Source organism: Coloeus monedula (assembly GCF_965178545.1).
Source record: "Coloeus monedula genome assembly, chromosome: 7".
Lineage (NCBI taxonomy): Eukaryota > Metazoa > Chordata > Aves > Passeriformes > Corvidae > Coloeus > Coloeus monedula.
In genome coordinates this window covers 39,004,816-39,020,057 of record NC_138787.1, presented here as the reverse complement: position 1 = coordinate 39,020,057, position 15,242 = coordinate 39,004,816, and the positions used below count along the sequence as shown (strand labels likewise).

At 40.9% G+C, this 15,242-nt stretch overlaps 1 protein-coding gene across 1 annotated transcript in view; it reads right to left on the bottom strand.

The window, feature by feature from the left end:
* RIF1 (replication timing regulatory factor 1) overlaps positions 1–15,242 on the bottom strand; it is a gene marked incomplete at its 5' end in the record, with an annotated part of 28,256 nt that overhangs the window by 12,844 nt on the left and 170 nt on the right. The window contains 18 exons of the mRNA XM_082285608.1: positions 591–740; positions 1,006–1,113; positions 2,114–2,294; positions 2,418–2,491; positions 3,174–3,260; positions 3,487–3,587; positions 4,272–4,334; positions 4,575–4,685; positions 4,940–5,113; positions 6,325–6,445; positions 7,093–7,244; positions 8,147–8,285; positions 8,370–8,462; positions 9,150–9,339; positions 11,002–11,096; positions 11,521–11,651; positions 13,081–13,177; positions 13,918–13,996. Coding sequence (XP_082141734.1) covers positions 591–740; positions 1,006–1,113; positions 2,114–2,294; positions 2,418–2,491; positions 3,174–3,260; positions 3,487–3,587; positions 4,272–4,334; positions 4,575–4,685; positions 4,940–5,113; positions 6,325–6,445; positions 7,093–7,244; positions 8,147–8,285; positions 8,370–8,462; positions 9,150–9,339; positions 11,002–11,096; positions 11,521–11,651; positions 13,081–13,177; positions 13,918–13,996 — 2,146 coding nt within the window. The remainder of the gene's footprint in view (positions 1–590; positions 741–1,005; positions 1,114–2,113; positions 2,295–2,417; positions 2,492–3,173; positions 3,261–3,486; positions 3,588–4,271; positions 4,335–4,574; positions 4,686–4,939; positions 5,114–6,324; positions 6,446–7,092; positions 7,245–8,146; positions 8,286–8,369; positions 8,463–9,149; positions 9,340–11,001; positions 11,097–11,520; positions 11,652–13,080; positions 13,178–13,917; positions 13,997–15,242) is intronic.

Genomic DNA, 15,242 nt, shown 5'->3' with positions numbered 1-15,242 from the left:
AAATCCCTTTTTTTTTTTCCTTGTTTCTTTCACAGTGTTTTTTCATGAATGAACTTTAAGCATGAAGGATTTTATATCCCAAAGTTAATGTTAAACCCCTTCCCCTTGTGGTGTAGGTCTGGGAACAGGCAATTCCAGTAACAAGAGGCTGATTCTTTCAAAATCTTTCTCTTGTATACAGCTTTAGAAGTAAAATCCTTAAATTTCAGTGTACAAGGCTGATGGTTCCATGTTTCTCCTCCTTCCTAATTGCAGTGCCTGGGTTTGTGGTATTTGTTAATCCCACCTATAAACACATTTCACCTGCACAAATCCCATTTACCACCATGATGACACTCATTAATCACTATTATTAATTAGTCAGAAGACAAATCTAAAGTCTGCTTAACTATTTGAATATTTAAAGCTTTATAATTAATTTTACTCCCTTCTTTCATTTCTCTACCAACTCCTGTCAGCAAAAAGAATTCTTAAAGCTTGAAGTCTCACCCAAACCACCCCACGCTACAGAAATCACTCCGTTAGAATTTACAACACGTTCTTATATATCATTTAAAAGAGATCTGCTAAATTGTATGTTTTATACTCACTACTGGAGTTTCACCTTCTAGCCCAGATATTATTTTGGCACAAATTTCTTCACAGCACAGGTTTTCTTCTGCTGTTGCAACTAGAGCAGCACAGCGAGCGAAAGCTCGGTACAGGTCTGACCACGTGCGCAACAAGGATTTCAAAGTTGGCTGTCACAGAGAAAAAGTTCATAGATATCAATATCTGTGCACAGAGAAAAATTGATTTATTTTTTCTTCTTCTGTCAAAAGCCAGGTCATTCTTTAGGGTTTTAAGTTGGAGGTTTAGGGTTTTAAATCTGTGGTGCAGTGTAGGTACGCCATGGTAGCGAAGTCAGCTCTGAGAGTTCGGAGATTTTATAAACCCCACATTATTCTTAATTAATTTTATGCATTTGGTGGGATTAATTTTATATAAATTAATTTTATGCATTACCTGTGGGAATCCCTGAGCAGGGAAGATGTGGGATACTGGCAGCAACAAAGCACTGTACACAGCACTGAAGTTGTGCTCCAGGGCATCCCCCTGGTTCACCTCGTTAGTCTGCAACAAGAAGAGTTTTCTGATTAATGAAGCTGCAAAATTGGGATGACGAATAAGGCTGCTCCTGATTCACTGTAATAAGCACAGCTTGAAATCAGATATTCTGTTCAAGAGTTCAAGAGGATCCTGCTACCAAAGGAGAAAAAGCTCTGTTTCTAAATGCCAAAGTAACTTCATTCCAAGAATAAAACCCATCTGTTAGGAAAGGCCTCAGGTGCTTCCACTTCCTTCAGCTGCAGTGATGACAACACTTAGAGAATCATGGAATGGTTTGGGCTGGAAGGGATCTTAAAGCCCATCTCATTCCAACCCCTGCCCATCTCATTCCACACCTTCCACTACCCCAGGCTGCTCCAAGCCCCAATGTCCAACCCGGCCTTGGACACTTCCAGGGATCCAGGGGCAGCCCCAGCTGCTCTGGGAATTCCAGCCCAGCCCCTCCCCACCCTCCCAGCCAGGAATTCCCAATTCCCAATATCCCATCCAGCCCTGCCCTCTGGCAGTGGGAAGCCATTCCCTGTGTCTGTCACTACATGACGCTGTAGTCACAGCACCTAAAACGTTCTTCATAAATTCTATGAATTTTAGGTCTAATGACTAATGAGGATTAATTAATTCAGCAACTCCTACATCACAGCCAATGTATTTCTAGTAAATAAGCTGCAAAACCTCAAATATTACAGTTTATATGGTTCTCATTACACTAAAGACATCTAACATGAGTAAAACTCTGGTCTAATTACATCCTGAACACCCCAATCTGGGATTTATTTTATTTTCACACCAAGCAAACAAACCCATGGTCTTTAAAAGTTAACAGCTTCTGGAGGGAAGCTTTCCATGTTTTTTAACAGCAGGATTATGCCAAGCTATCTGATTTCACTATCACTTCAAGACACATAATTCCTAAAAAACCATTAAGATAAATGCTCAGCACAAAGTTCTCCTGTGGGCTTCTGGGGTGGGGAAGAGAACCAAAAGCCACTGATTAATTAATTACCTGATTAATCCACTCAGTCAGAGGATTAACAACAATACTCCACATTCTCCAGAGGTGCTCCTTGTTCCCCACCTGCTTTGCACTCTGGTCAATGACACAGATCACAGACTCACTGAAAGCCAGGGCCGAGGTGGGCCCAGACAGGACATAACCCACCAGAGTTTCCAGAATCACAAAGAATCTGGGGAAGGAAATTCCACAGGTAAGAGATTTTTTTTTTTTTCCCCCCAGCTGAAATCAGAGGAAAAAACAACTTGTGTGGTATTTTCTAAGGGATGCTTAATATCCACAAGGCTCCACGTACCTCTCATCTGTCACACAGCATTCCAAGAGGTTATTACGGAAAGGCAGCTGGATTAAGAACAAAGCTGGAGTTCCCTTGGAAGAGAAATTTAAAAGGTTCAAACAGCACTGATCACATGAAATAGGTGCCTCACTTACACAAGTATAAACTCTATTTAACTCTGAGTCAGAAATTCACAATTATTAGAAGTTGTCAAAAATTATCAATTCAAAATCAAAATGAGAGGGGAAAGCTGGAAACCTGAAGTTGCTGCCAGATCCTGGGATTTGCTGATTTCCAGGCTGCAGCAAGAGATCTTTTGGATGACTTCTGCTCAAATCTACCACAAATATTTCATGTTTGCTAGTGTTAAACAGTATTTAACAAAATGTATTTAATATCTGCCAATTAAAACTTCCAACTAGGAGCACACTCCTTCCTACTCAGTCTGCTCCTCTCCAAACAAACATTCCCCCAAATTCAGCATCACTTCAGCCTTTTTTCCACAGGGTTATTTTTGTGATTATTTTCTAAATATTTTATTATCTGTTCCTCCCCTCTGATGCAGCACAGGGAACACAGCACATGATATTCACTAATGAATATCAGCCCTTTTTCTGCAGCAATTTCAGGGTTCAGTTCATTAATTAGAGACAGTTAAATTACTCCTCAGAAGTGAGGCCAGGAAACAAAGTCTGCATTCTGGAACATGAAATAATTTCACTTCCTAATACATTTTTTAGCATAAATAAAGTCCCAGAATTAATTCAGACTTACATTTAAAAGATCCATATCAGCAACCTGATAAGCTGGTGATCCCAGTACTTTTGGAGGCAACTCCTTGACAGTGATGTCAATGAGGGACTAAGTAGGGGAAAAGAAAAAAAAAAATACATGTAAATACATTTTTTCTGAGGGTTTAAATATTTTAAGCAACACCACAAATAAAAGCAAAATTCAAACAATTCCCTTCAGTAAAAACAAATAAAAATTCCATCAAGAAGGTCTCCAAACTGTTTTTTGAAGCATAGGAGAAGCATGTACCCAATTCTGCTGCTAAATCTGAAAATGTCTTTAAGGAAAAACTTACCAGTATTTTCTGCACAGGAAGAGAATTTGATCTCACAGTGTTTTTTAAGGCCTGGAGTAACATGGTCAGTATTTCTGAGCCTTGCTTTTCTTTCTTGTTTCCTGGAATAAAGAACATTTCCAGTCAGAGCAGAACAAAGCAATGGCCACTGAGCATCATTAGAATTTCTAGTGCAAGAGCAAAAAAATTCTGGGTATATTTGTAAACATTTACCAAATACTTCAGAGATTCAGGTGCCAATTCTGCTCATAACATAACTGAAATTCCAAAGTTTAAATAAAAACCTCCAAGTTTAATTAGTAAATGGAAACACCTTTGTTTCATTAAGGACTTAAATTTTGATACACTTCAAGTTGTGGAATTTTGTATTCATCCCAAGAACACCTCTTCATTTGCAGTTAGATTTTCAATACAGAAGTTTTCATTATTAAGAATATTCTGGACTCTCAAAGCCTTTTGGATAAAGGACATTTTTTAAATAGGAAAAAACTTTTACACATCTGCAGACAGTACAGTTTACTAAGAAGAAAAATGAAGGATGCAGAAAAAAAGGCACCAGAGTCAAAAACTTTGAGTAATCCACTAAATGTTTCCATTCCTCAATACTAAAGACTTGAGGTGGGGTTGTTTTCCTTTTGAAATTGCTTTAAAATAAAACAAAATTATTGATTCAGACTAAATCCAAGCAATGAAGCATCAACAATTTATGGTCCAGTTAAAAAAAAAAAACCAAAACACCTCCGACTGGTGAGCAATGACAAATTAAAGAAAATGCCACTTTTTACCTGCTTCAATTGCTGTTTTTACATATCCATTTATGTCCTTCCAGATAACATTCAGCAAACAATCTGCAAGGTAACAATGGATTTATTCAGTTTGCAATAAACATATTCCACAAAATTGCAGCTAAACCCCAAACTGTGTTAAAGGACAGATTGTGATTTAAGCCAAACTCAAGTTTGCAATGCAAGTCAGACCAGTTCTACTTCATGTAACATGAGGACATTACACAAAGTGCTGATTTCTCACGTTTCCCTTGCCCCCTTGATTTCCCAGAAAATATTTCAATTGCATCACTGAGTTCTTACCAGGAACTTCTTTTCCAACTGCAATAAAGCCATCCTGAACAGCATTTATCAGAGTGCTGGCATGCTTACAAAAAAAAGAAGGGCTACTGATCAGTGGGTACTGGAGAGGCTCTACAAGAACAAAAAAACATATTCCATAAACTTGTTACTTTGCTGTTTACTGGGAAAATAAGCCTTAAAAATAATCAAGTGTATGTGTACTTACAACATTTAACATGAAAACAACTTATCTTAAAGAGGATTTATTAAACTATCTTTAGTTTTTATTAAACAGTTTTAAATGTTTAAATCATTTCAATAGACAAAACCAGAGATAATGAAAATATTTTTTAATATAAATAAATAAATAAATAAACCTCATATACCTAAACTAAGAACCAGTTTGTTTTGCTTAGCAAAATCCACAACTTGTGGTCCCATGAGGAAGTGGAGCAGCATTTCAATTCCCAGGAGCTGGATGGAAGGGAACAGCACCACTCCTGCTGTGCTGGTGTTCAGGGCCATCCTGGGCGTGCCTGGGCTCACAAACGGGAAAGGACCTGAGGGAGGGACAAAAGTCACAGTTCCTCACAATTCCAGAGAAAGGGAACATGCACCAGCCCCAAATCTCCCAGGAAAAGGACAAGTCATTGAGCAGTGCTGCCTGAAAGGCACCTCTGGCAGCCAGGTATCTCAGATAAGTGGGGTTTGCCATCACAGCCACACCCAGGTGTTTTCAAAGTATAAATTATCTGCCCAAAACTGCAAACTCTGGGACACCAAACTTTATGTTGGCCACACAGATCTCCATGGAAGCTGCGGTTACGTGGTCACTGAACTCTTGTTGTGTGACTCTGCTGCTACAGAACAGTTTCCATTGGAAATTGTCACCTGGAACACAAACTGAAGAGGCCTTGGCAAAACATTTTGACCAATTCAGTTGTGATCTCACAGGACTAAGATGAACCTTTTAAAGAAGGGAACACAGGAAACTCCCCACATCCAGGACATCACTGAGGCTCCTAATTACTAGGAGTAATTACTAGGAGGTAGTCTAGAGTGGCACAAGTCATGGATGCCAAGCTTGCAAAAGGGGAAGAAAAAGCAGGAGTCCCTCATTGGCTATTTAGAAATAAAGCTCAAATAGATGTGGTTTCACGTGTATTTAAAGTATTAAAATTACTGATGGATCATCATCTCTGGGTAGGTTTAGATGGGGTATTGGGAAGCAATTCCTGGCTGTCAGGGTGGGAAGGCCCCGGCACAGGTTCCCCATCCCTGGCAGTGCCCAAGGCCAGGCTGGACAGGGCTTGGAGCACCCTGGGGCAGTGGAAGGTGTCCCTGCCCATGGCAGGGGGTGGATTGGGATGAGCTTTAAGCTTCCTTTCACCCCAAACCATTCCAAGATTTTATTCTATTCAGGCAGAAACTAAAAATGCTACAGAAATAAAAGAATATAAAAATAGCACATATATGAAAAAATAAATTTCAACCCAAAGTTCCTTTGCAACAGGGAACACAATTCAGGACATTAAAACTGGTCCTCACACTGTGATTGGCACAACTTTTTCAACTTTAAATACTGACTGGAACAGCCTCGTTTTACCCAGTATAAATCAGTACCTCTGAGCCCTGCAGCAACCATGCAGGAAAACCACTGTTCTCAAGAATGGCAATTATAAATGAAAAAGCATGAACACCATAAACAGAACAGACAAGTCTCTGCATCTGAAATGCAGCTGGAAATACCAACAGGTTGATGTTTCAATACCTGATTTCTGCCCAGGGGTTGCTGAGCCCAAGCTGGGATTGCTTGGCAGGCGTGAGGGCGTTCCTGGGAATGCAGCAGCAGGATCCACACTCAGGGTGCTTTGGATTAATGGGATACAAACCTGCAGAGAGATCCCAGCTCAGGGCAAACAGCTACAACACATGCAAGCGACAAACCACACATTTCAAATATCACAGATTGGGCTGTTCACAAATCAAGAGTTTCTGGGTATTTATAATGAATTAGAAATGTCTAAATAAACAAAAATTCCTGTTAGATGCAGTACACTTGGATCACCCTAAGAAAATACTTTTCCCTCCCTTTACGCCTATGTTGAAGATTAATTTAATGAAATCCAGGTGTTGGATTCCACTTACAATGTGACTAGAAATGAAACACCTGGGTCATTTTTCTTTCTATCTTCCTCAGTATTTATGGTCTTTTCCTCAGTTTTCCTACAGCAGCCTCTTCCAAGCACACCCTCTCTTGGTGAAAGGACAAACCAGCCCTTATTTAACACGTTTATAATCCCTGATGGCACTCAGGGGAGATTTTCAGAGATGCTCACAGGACATTCCCACAGGCTCTCCAATATTTTGGGAATGCAAATCCCAAATATTCCTTCTGTACAATCTGTAAGTCACATGAGTGAAAACTGGCTCCCTGAGGCAGTTTATATTTCAGTAACAAACCAGACGAGGATGAAGCAGGGACTGAGCTGCACCCCCCACCCAGGCTGAGGGAATCAGGGCTGCTCTCAGCTGTTACCTGTTCAAAGTTTGAAGGCAGGTGAGGTCCCAGTCTCATCAGTAAATACCACCACACCTCCAGTTTGGTCAGTGCCAGAGCCTCTGTCCTCACATGGATGGAGCTCAGGGGCTGCATCAGCAGCTTCAGCCTTTTAGCACTGCACAGGATGTCTGGGAGACCAAAGAGGTGCATTTTAAGCAATATAAATAATTAAATCACAGGACAGCAACATTTGATTAAACCATTATGCTTTTTTCTAATATATTTTAGCTTCCAATTCAATTACTGGCAATCTGCAAAACTCAAACACAGCAGCCTTTCAGACTGTCTTACTGCTCTAATTATTATCTAGAATAACTCTGGAAAAATCAAGTCTTTCTTTTCAATACCAAGACTGAAATGAAGTTTTCTGAATTCCAACCTGACCCTGCTTGAGCAGAGAGGTCAGGCCAGGTGACCCAACCTGACCCATTTTGGGATTCTGTGATGAACAGGAAGAAATTCCCCCCTGCTCGCTCTGTTAGCTCCCATCTGCCCCAGGAAAAGGAAAACCGAACAGTTTTCCTTTCAGAACACCGAGAAGCACAACCAAGGTAAAAAATATTCCTCTGACACAAGCTAGACGTAAAACTTGTCCAGATCTAGGTTAGACCTTTAAAACTACTTTTTTTAACACTTCTGGAATCCTGAAGCATTGCCCTTGTCCAGTTAACCCACACCATCTGAAATAAAATATACAGAATGTTTTATTCTCCATTTCATTGCTGTTTGGATCAATTAAAGCATTACAAAACACGATTTACTAATTTTATTCTATTTCTACCAGCCTCAGCAGAACAATTAGGACAGAACAAATGATCCAACTATCACCTTGCCTTAAAAAGAAAACAAAACAAGGAAAAAAAACAACGAAGAAAGCCAAACCTTGAATTTTATCTGTTTCTACACACCAACATTATGTGCACACCCAGTGGTATCTACCAGAGCACTGACCACTAACAGAGTTTTTCCAGTTATGTATTAAAGCAGGTAAAACAATTCAGGTTAATTTTTATTTCTTTTTTAAATCTACCTGGATTTAGAGCAAAATTATCAATGAGGCTCTTCCATGCAATGAAGGCAATTTTCTTCACCACTGGGGAGCCACTGCGGAATCCCAGCTCCTCCAGCTGCAGCAGGGAGTTGATGAAGCTGCCACTGCGATGCAGAGTCTGAGGAGGAAGAAATTGAGAATTAAGAGATTTCTGCTGGTAAAAACTCCTTTTCTACAGATTCTTGGCTGCCTTTCTGCTTACCTTTCCAAGTAATCTCACAAACAGGGGCCACAGTTTTAACACAAAGGTCTCGTTTTTTGTAGAAAACAATTTCTGAAGTTCGGAAATTAATTTCTGCAGACAGAAAGAAACAGAATTTCTACAAGAAATATATTTAAAATATTCTAAAAACTATACACTCATACCAATGTCTAGGGACACAACCAACCTGTTTCTACATCAGAAGGATTTCACTCTGTACCACAGAGCATTTGCTACCACCTGATTCTCTTTTCAGTTGAAATTTATGGTTGTTATTCTGATGGTAGCAACCAACAAATCAAAATTCATTTCCTAAAATGTTTGCATTTCCTCCAACTCTAAAATCAAAACACACTCTGACCCCAAACACCACCTTCCTTGTTTGGGTTTTCTGGTTTTTCAGCAGGGAAAAAGGCAAAATAAAGAAGCCAAGCAAGTCCATAGTCCTGGAAGTGCAGGGGAACATGAAAAGCTTCACCAACACCACCAAGGGGCTGCTGCTGAACAGGATGGGGAATCTGAATGGACATGGACAATGCTGAGTATCCTTTGCTTCCTTGCCTCCATCTCCACTCTCAGGCCTCCCAATTCTGTCTCCTACTCAGGCACCACCGTTTTGCAGTGGTCCTGTACTTAACACTGCTATTAAAGGAATTTTTCCATTAAAACCTTTGCCATCAAGAAGCTGCTGGCAATGCACAGGAACTCAAATCAATGCCCCCAACCCCCCAATTCCTCCTGCTGCTGCCCCTGGCCCAAAGGCCCAGCATTGCCACTCACTGTGGTCATCAGGTGCTCGGTGACAGCTGCCACCTCCTGCTGCTTCTGCAGGAGCAGTGGCATTCCCATCTCCAGGGCAGTGGCACCTCTTAACTGCACTTTGTGAGCTGAGTGGACAACCAGAGGGATGATCAGCTTTGCCCACCTCACAGCCTCTTCTCCCATCTGGGCTGGAGTTTGCTCCATTAAGCTGGATCCAAAAACAACCAACAAACCCCAAAAATAGGGATTACAGATCAGCAAGACTGCTCAGGCACTCAAATTATCTTTCTATCATTAATAAATGCTCTAATTCAATCTGTGATTTATAGGAAACCATTCCAAACTTTTTCATCAACTGTATTTTGACATTTTATTAAAAACTGCAAAGCTCAGGTGTTATTTCAGATAAACCTCTCCAAAAGAGCAATAAACTGACTTTAGAGCTGTCCTTTCTGTTTCATCACAACAATTTGGGCAACGGAGCTGAGAGCCTGACAGGAATGCACCAGGAATGCCCACAGAAAGTCTGCACAGCAGCCATCCCTGGGTGTTCCCAGCAGCCCAGACAGCTCCCCCACAGCTGGGAACAACTCCCACCTGTTCTGGGAACATCTCAAGCCAGGTTTGCACAGACTCCATGAACACTGGCCTGGTCAGAGCTCTGATTTTATCCTCCTATTCCTGAGCTGTTGGAGCACACCATGACAAACAATTCCGGATTTTTTTACCATCCCACACACACCAAAAAACCTGGCAGAAATGGGAATACCTGGCATATATTCAAACCAGCCTGTATCTAGAAATCCTGGAACTTTGTCAAGTGTCCCCTTTGACCCAGCAAAGTCACAGCCCCATCCCTACAGTTTATGGAGAATTTGCTGTACACTAAGGAAAATTGCTGCCTTTCAAGTCATTTTATTAAAGCCAGTGCACTTTCTAAAAGCACTCTTTAAAAGAATTATTTCACTTTCACGTAGATTTGCAGCTCAAACCAGATGCCAGAAGTTGAGGAGCATACTTAAACAAGAGTAAAGCTACAAGCTCAACATATTTACAAAGATAAAATTTGAATATTCTAGTTCTGCTGACCAAAACAATGTGCTCACAGTGACAGTCCTAAAAAGTCACCTTTGGAGTTAGACAGGAATCGCAACAGTGTTATGGGAAACATTGCACTAAGATGTGTTGCCAAGGGGATATTTTTAAATAATTCCCCAAATAATGGCAGAAAATTTCTCAACCAGGCAGGTTCTGGAAACAAAATGAACACGACTTGGGAAGCACAGGTGAGACTTGGGAAATAATTCCTAAAAAGCCATTAAAAATGAAAGCAAAGCTTTCCTCTGAATATTGTCTGATTTCTGCATCAGAATGGTTATGTCATTATTAAGGTGATCTTTTGCAGTTATAATGCACAAGTGGTGCACAGTGCAGCTGCTCCCACGCACTGCCCAGCAGTTCCCCAGTTCCCATCTGGGCACGATGCCATATTCCATGGAATATCCCCTGCTCACTTGGGATCAGCTGTCCCAGCTGTGTCCCCTCCCAGCTCCTGTGTCCCCACTGGTGGGGTGAGAAGCTGCCAAGACCTTGACTTAAAGCAAACACTGCTCAGCAGTAACTAAAACACAAACTAATGTTGTGTGATCAACATTATTCCCATCCCAAACCCAAACCACAGCACTCAGCAATCACCTCTAGCCCAGTCAAAACCAGGACAACACTGGAGGAAAACAATCCTTAACATATTAAACAACTCAAGGAGCATTAAATTTTTTTTTTCTTTAGCATATTTAGTGCCACTAAGGTTTTGTATGAAGAGTTTCCCCCTCAAATTAAGGATGACAAGTGAATACTGCAGAGCACTCACCGTATAATAACATTAAGTGCTTCATATTCAACCACAACAGACTGAACTTCTCCTTTAGTCAGGATTGTTTCCAGGGTCGAGAGAATGCTGGACACCTGAGGAAACAAGAGAAGAGCAGAGTGAGCCCCTAGATACAAATAATTCCATGAGGAGCTGCAATTAGGGCATTTCATTTTTCGTTGTGTTTGGATTATGCCAGGTCTCGTTTCAAACTGCAATATTCATAACCTTTCTCCCCTGTGCTGTTTCACTGCTTTCTAATACAGTTGCTCACACTGCAGCTTTCTCCCTCAAGGAAAGCAATAATTACTGGCTCAGGTTTTCCAAGAATTCATACATGGCTGTCAGATTTGATGGGAAATAGCCTTCAGATTCAAAAGCTACTGAGTGGAGAGTGACCAAGGATTTGCCTTGGCCACCAAAAAAAAAAAGAGAAGAAACTCACCTCTTTTTAAACAATTTCTTAAGCCTCCTCTCTGTGAGAAATGAGGCCAGAAAATGAAAAATGAAGAAACTCACCTCCTTTTTCACAATTTCTGGAGGAAATGCCTGCTTAGAGATGACCCAAAGTGCCCGAGTGCGAGTGTTTTTGTCTGAGGATTTCACAGCAACGCTGTTCACTGCTGACAGCAGGTCCTGGATTTCAGTGGCTGAAAGCAGAACACACAAACCCTCAAAGCCTGCTCATTACAGGCCAGGTCATTCTGCTCACTTAACATTGCCCAGGGTCCATTGTCTTCAGCATTACTTTGGAGCACTTTCTCTCCCAATTAAGTAGCCAAAAAGCTGAAAATATATTAATATATAAATACTAGTACTGTTGTACATCTGGATTACTTTTATAAGAATCCATAAAATTAGAAGACAACTTTAGTTAAATTCACCAGAACTACAGAAAAAGTATTTAATTCTTCAAAACTTCTTGGATTTTAAGTGAATTTAGCAGCACTTTGGTCAATCTCACTGCTACATTGACATAAATTCACATTAGGGCCTACAAGAGGTTTTATTATTAAAGGTGGTAAAATTGTAGCTTATTACATAAAAATTAATGAGGTTAATCTAGAACTTACATCCAGCTAGGAACACAGATGGAGAAATCATGAGTTCCTTTAAAATTCAAGGCTAATAGTCTGATTTACTACAAATCTGCACTTTGTGGGTGAATGATGTCACAATCAGAGAAATGTAAGAACACATTCACTCTTCTCCCCAGTCAAATGTACACACAAAGGTACAGGAGCTGCTTGTCCTCCCTCCCTCCCCATTGTTTTCAGGGCTTTGTGGTTCCTGGAGCCTGACATTCTCTAACAAAATTGTAATTTATCAACAGATTAAAAAAAATGAGTTATGGGAGGAAAAAAAGACACCACACAGACATTATTAGAGATGCCTCATTCTCACAGGAAACCAGAGGAAATTTTGAATAATAGAAAAGCAGAAGACACTGAAAAAATTGAGTAGGAGAACCAAAAGAACCAGTTTCAAACAGGAAAAATGCCCTCTCCCCTGTTACCAAAACCCTGTGGTTTTACCTTGAGACAAAGCCTCAACTTTTTAGCAACAAAACCTTTGTTGAAAGGGATTTAGTACTTTCTAGGAATGCAGGTCATAAGATTTTGGATTACTTTAGATTAATTTGAAATATTTTGGGCTGGACTAGATGACCTTTATTGGTCTCTTCCAACTCAAACCAATCAATGGTTTGATGGAACCACCAGAAATCTCCAAGTAAAAGCTGGAACACATGGAAAAGCACTACTGTGCACCCCCAAACCCTAAAAATAGGCTCTTCACTCTTTTCCCACGTGAACATTTCTTTTTGATCACTAATTCCACACAACTAATTACTGTACTAATTGCTACCAAAGCATTTAATGAAACTAGGAGTTAGTACAACAGAATCAGTATGAGAGCATGAAAAAGTATCACCAGACTTGTGTACAAGATGTAATTAATGAACTGATCATACTGCTCATATAAAAGACAAAACCTGGTCAAAATTAAAATAAATGCCAAGACAGGCATAAAGAAAGAACTCTGATGTATATATTTATACTCACAGGTTGCTTTGCTTACCAGATAATTCAGCTGTGTTATTTGAATTAAAAGTGCAGAATCCCAAGGCCTGCAATGCTGCATTACTGAGCTCCAAGTTTGGACTAGAAATGTGTGCCTGGAAAAAAAAAACCAAACCCACAGAATCTCAGGTTAGAAAAGTAGCTGAGAAATACTGAGTTTATTGTCTGAACACCAACACTGCTGGGAAGCTGACAAAAGCAAACACTTGGTGGAAAAATGCACCCATGTAGGAAATCCTTCCTGAATTCCATACATGGCAAATCAATAAAACACTTTGAGGTGCTGAAAGCATTTTTGCTCTCAGTAATTCAGACATCTTTACTGAAGTAAATCCTAAACATCCCAAGTTCTCCACCTTGGCTATATATGTTATGTTCTATCACTTGACCCTCCAATTGTTTTTAAACTTCTGAAAACAAAAGGGAACAATGGCTAAAAACAATCTTTACATTAATCCTTAAAAAAACCTTGATGCTTACTGCATATTCTGAATTCTGAAGTGTTTCTAAGGCAGCTATCTCTTCTGGCTGGAAGATTAGATTTGACTGTGCAATACTGCCTGAACACACCCAAGACCCTGCATTTTATTTTTTCTTGCAGTAATTCCTCATCACAGGGAAGATCTATTTTGCCAAAAACCCCCTTCCTACTCTATCACTACCCTGCATTCCTATTAAAAATTGGACTCCATGATCTAGGATGTCTTTCCCAACCTTAATGAATCTGTGACTCTACAAATGAGTTCAATTCTGTTTTTTCAATGCCCACTGACCTTGTCCACCAAAATAGATCTTTGTTCATTGAAGTGTAGAGAACTGACTGGAAAAACCATACCTTAAACACCTTGCAGAGTTGAGGGAAGTGTTTCCTGACATCTGCGGCGAATGCTTTGCCTCCTTCACCAGTCAAGCGACTGTAAGGAGAGGAAGGGAAAACAAACAATATTTACAGGTTAAACACTTTGTAACTGACTTAACATTCAATTTCTCACACACAGCGGTGAAGTTTCTTGAAAGAAATTGACACAACACTGAAGGAGCTAAAGAGCAAAAATGTCACCACATGGTCTGACCCAGCAGCAAAATCCTGTGTTAGAGCACAAAGTGAGCAAGGACTCGTTTTCTGCTTATAGAACATCTACACAAACATTAAGGGCTTTCACTTTTTGGTCAGCTTCTAGAAAACATTACGAGCTAACAGGCAAGCTTTAAATGACTGCTGAAAATCGGATAAACAGAAACACAGGAGCTGAAAAAGCACATTCCTTATAAGCAGTTCCAGAATGCAGGCTCCCCACTGCAGGAAAATCCTAGTTTGACAACCAGCAAGGATGACTTTGCACATATGTGAGGAACATCCTTGCAGGAGAGCCGTAATTATCCCATAAAAGGTTAATTATCAGTTTCTTACAGCAAAACCCAAACCGTGCTAACTTCAGTCATCCAGGACAACCTGAGAAACCTGTTGCTGCTTAATACTTACATCAGGACTTTTTTTGCTGCCAGTTATTTCTAGAAACCTGTAAAATCTGGTATCTGAGTAGCTACAGCTTTAAAAGCCACTGCAGAACTAAGGGCAGGAACTCAAGGGAGACACGGAGAGCAAGAGATCGTGCCTTTGCACATGATAAAATCGGAACGATGCACGTACAGGCACAACCTCATGGGCAAGAAGCACCTTCCAGAAAGAAATGCAATTAAAACAAGGCACGATCGCTCCAAAACCCGAAAAACACAACTAAAAACTTCACTCTTCCAAACATAAAGCTGCAACGCAGTTCCTTTTTTTTGTCATTAAAAGAAAGTTATTATTTCCCAACATTCCTTCAGCCACCTCTGATGATTCCCCAAGAAATCCAGGAGGGGAGAGAGGCTCTGGGATGCGCAGACCCTACAGCGATGCACTCCTTCCTCCCTCCTCCTCCTCCTCTCCTTCCTTCCCTCACTCCTCCCTCCCTTCCCTCTTCCTTCCTCCTCTCCCTCCCCCCAGACCCGCGTGTCTCCCGCGGTCTCCCCCGCGGCCACGCCGTCCCCAGTCCTGCCTCCCTGATCCCAGCCGGGGCAGCACCTCCCCGCTCCGATCGCCCTCCCGGCTCTCTCCCTTCCCACACCCGGCCCGGCCCGGCCCGGCCGGCCCGAGCCCTCAGGCCGCCCGCTCCC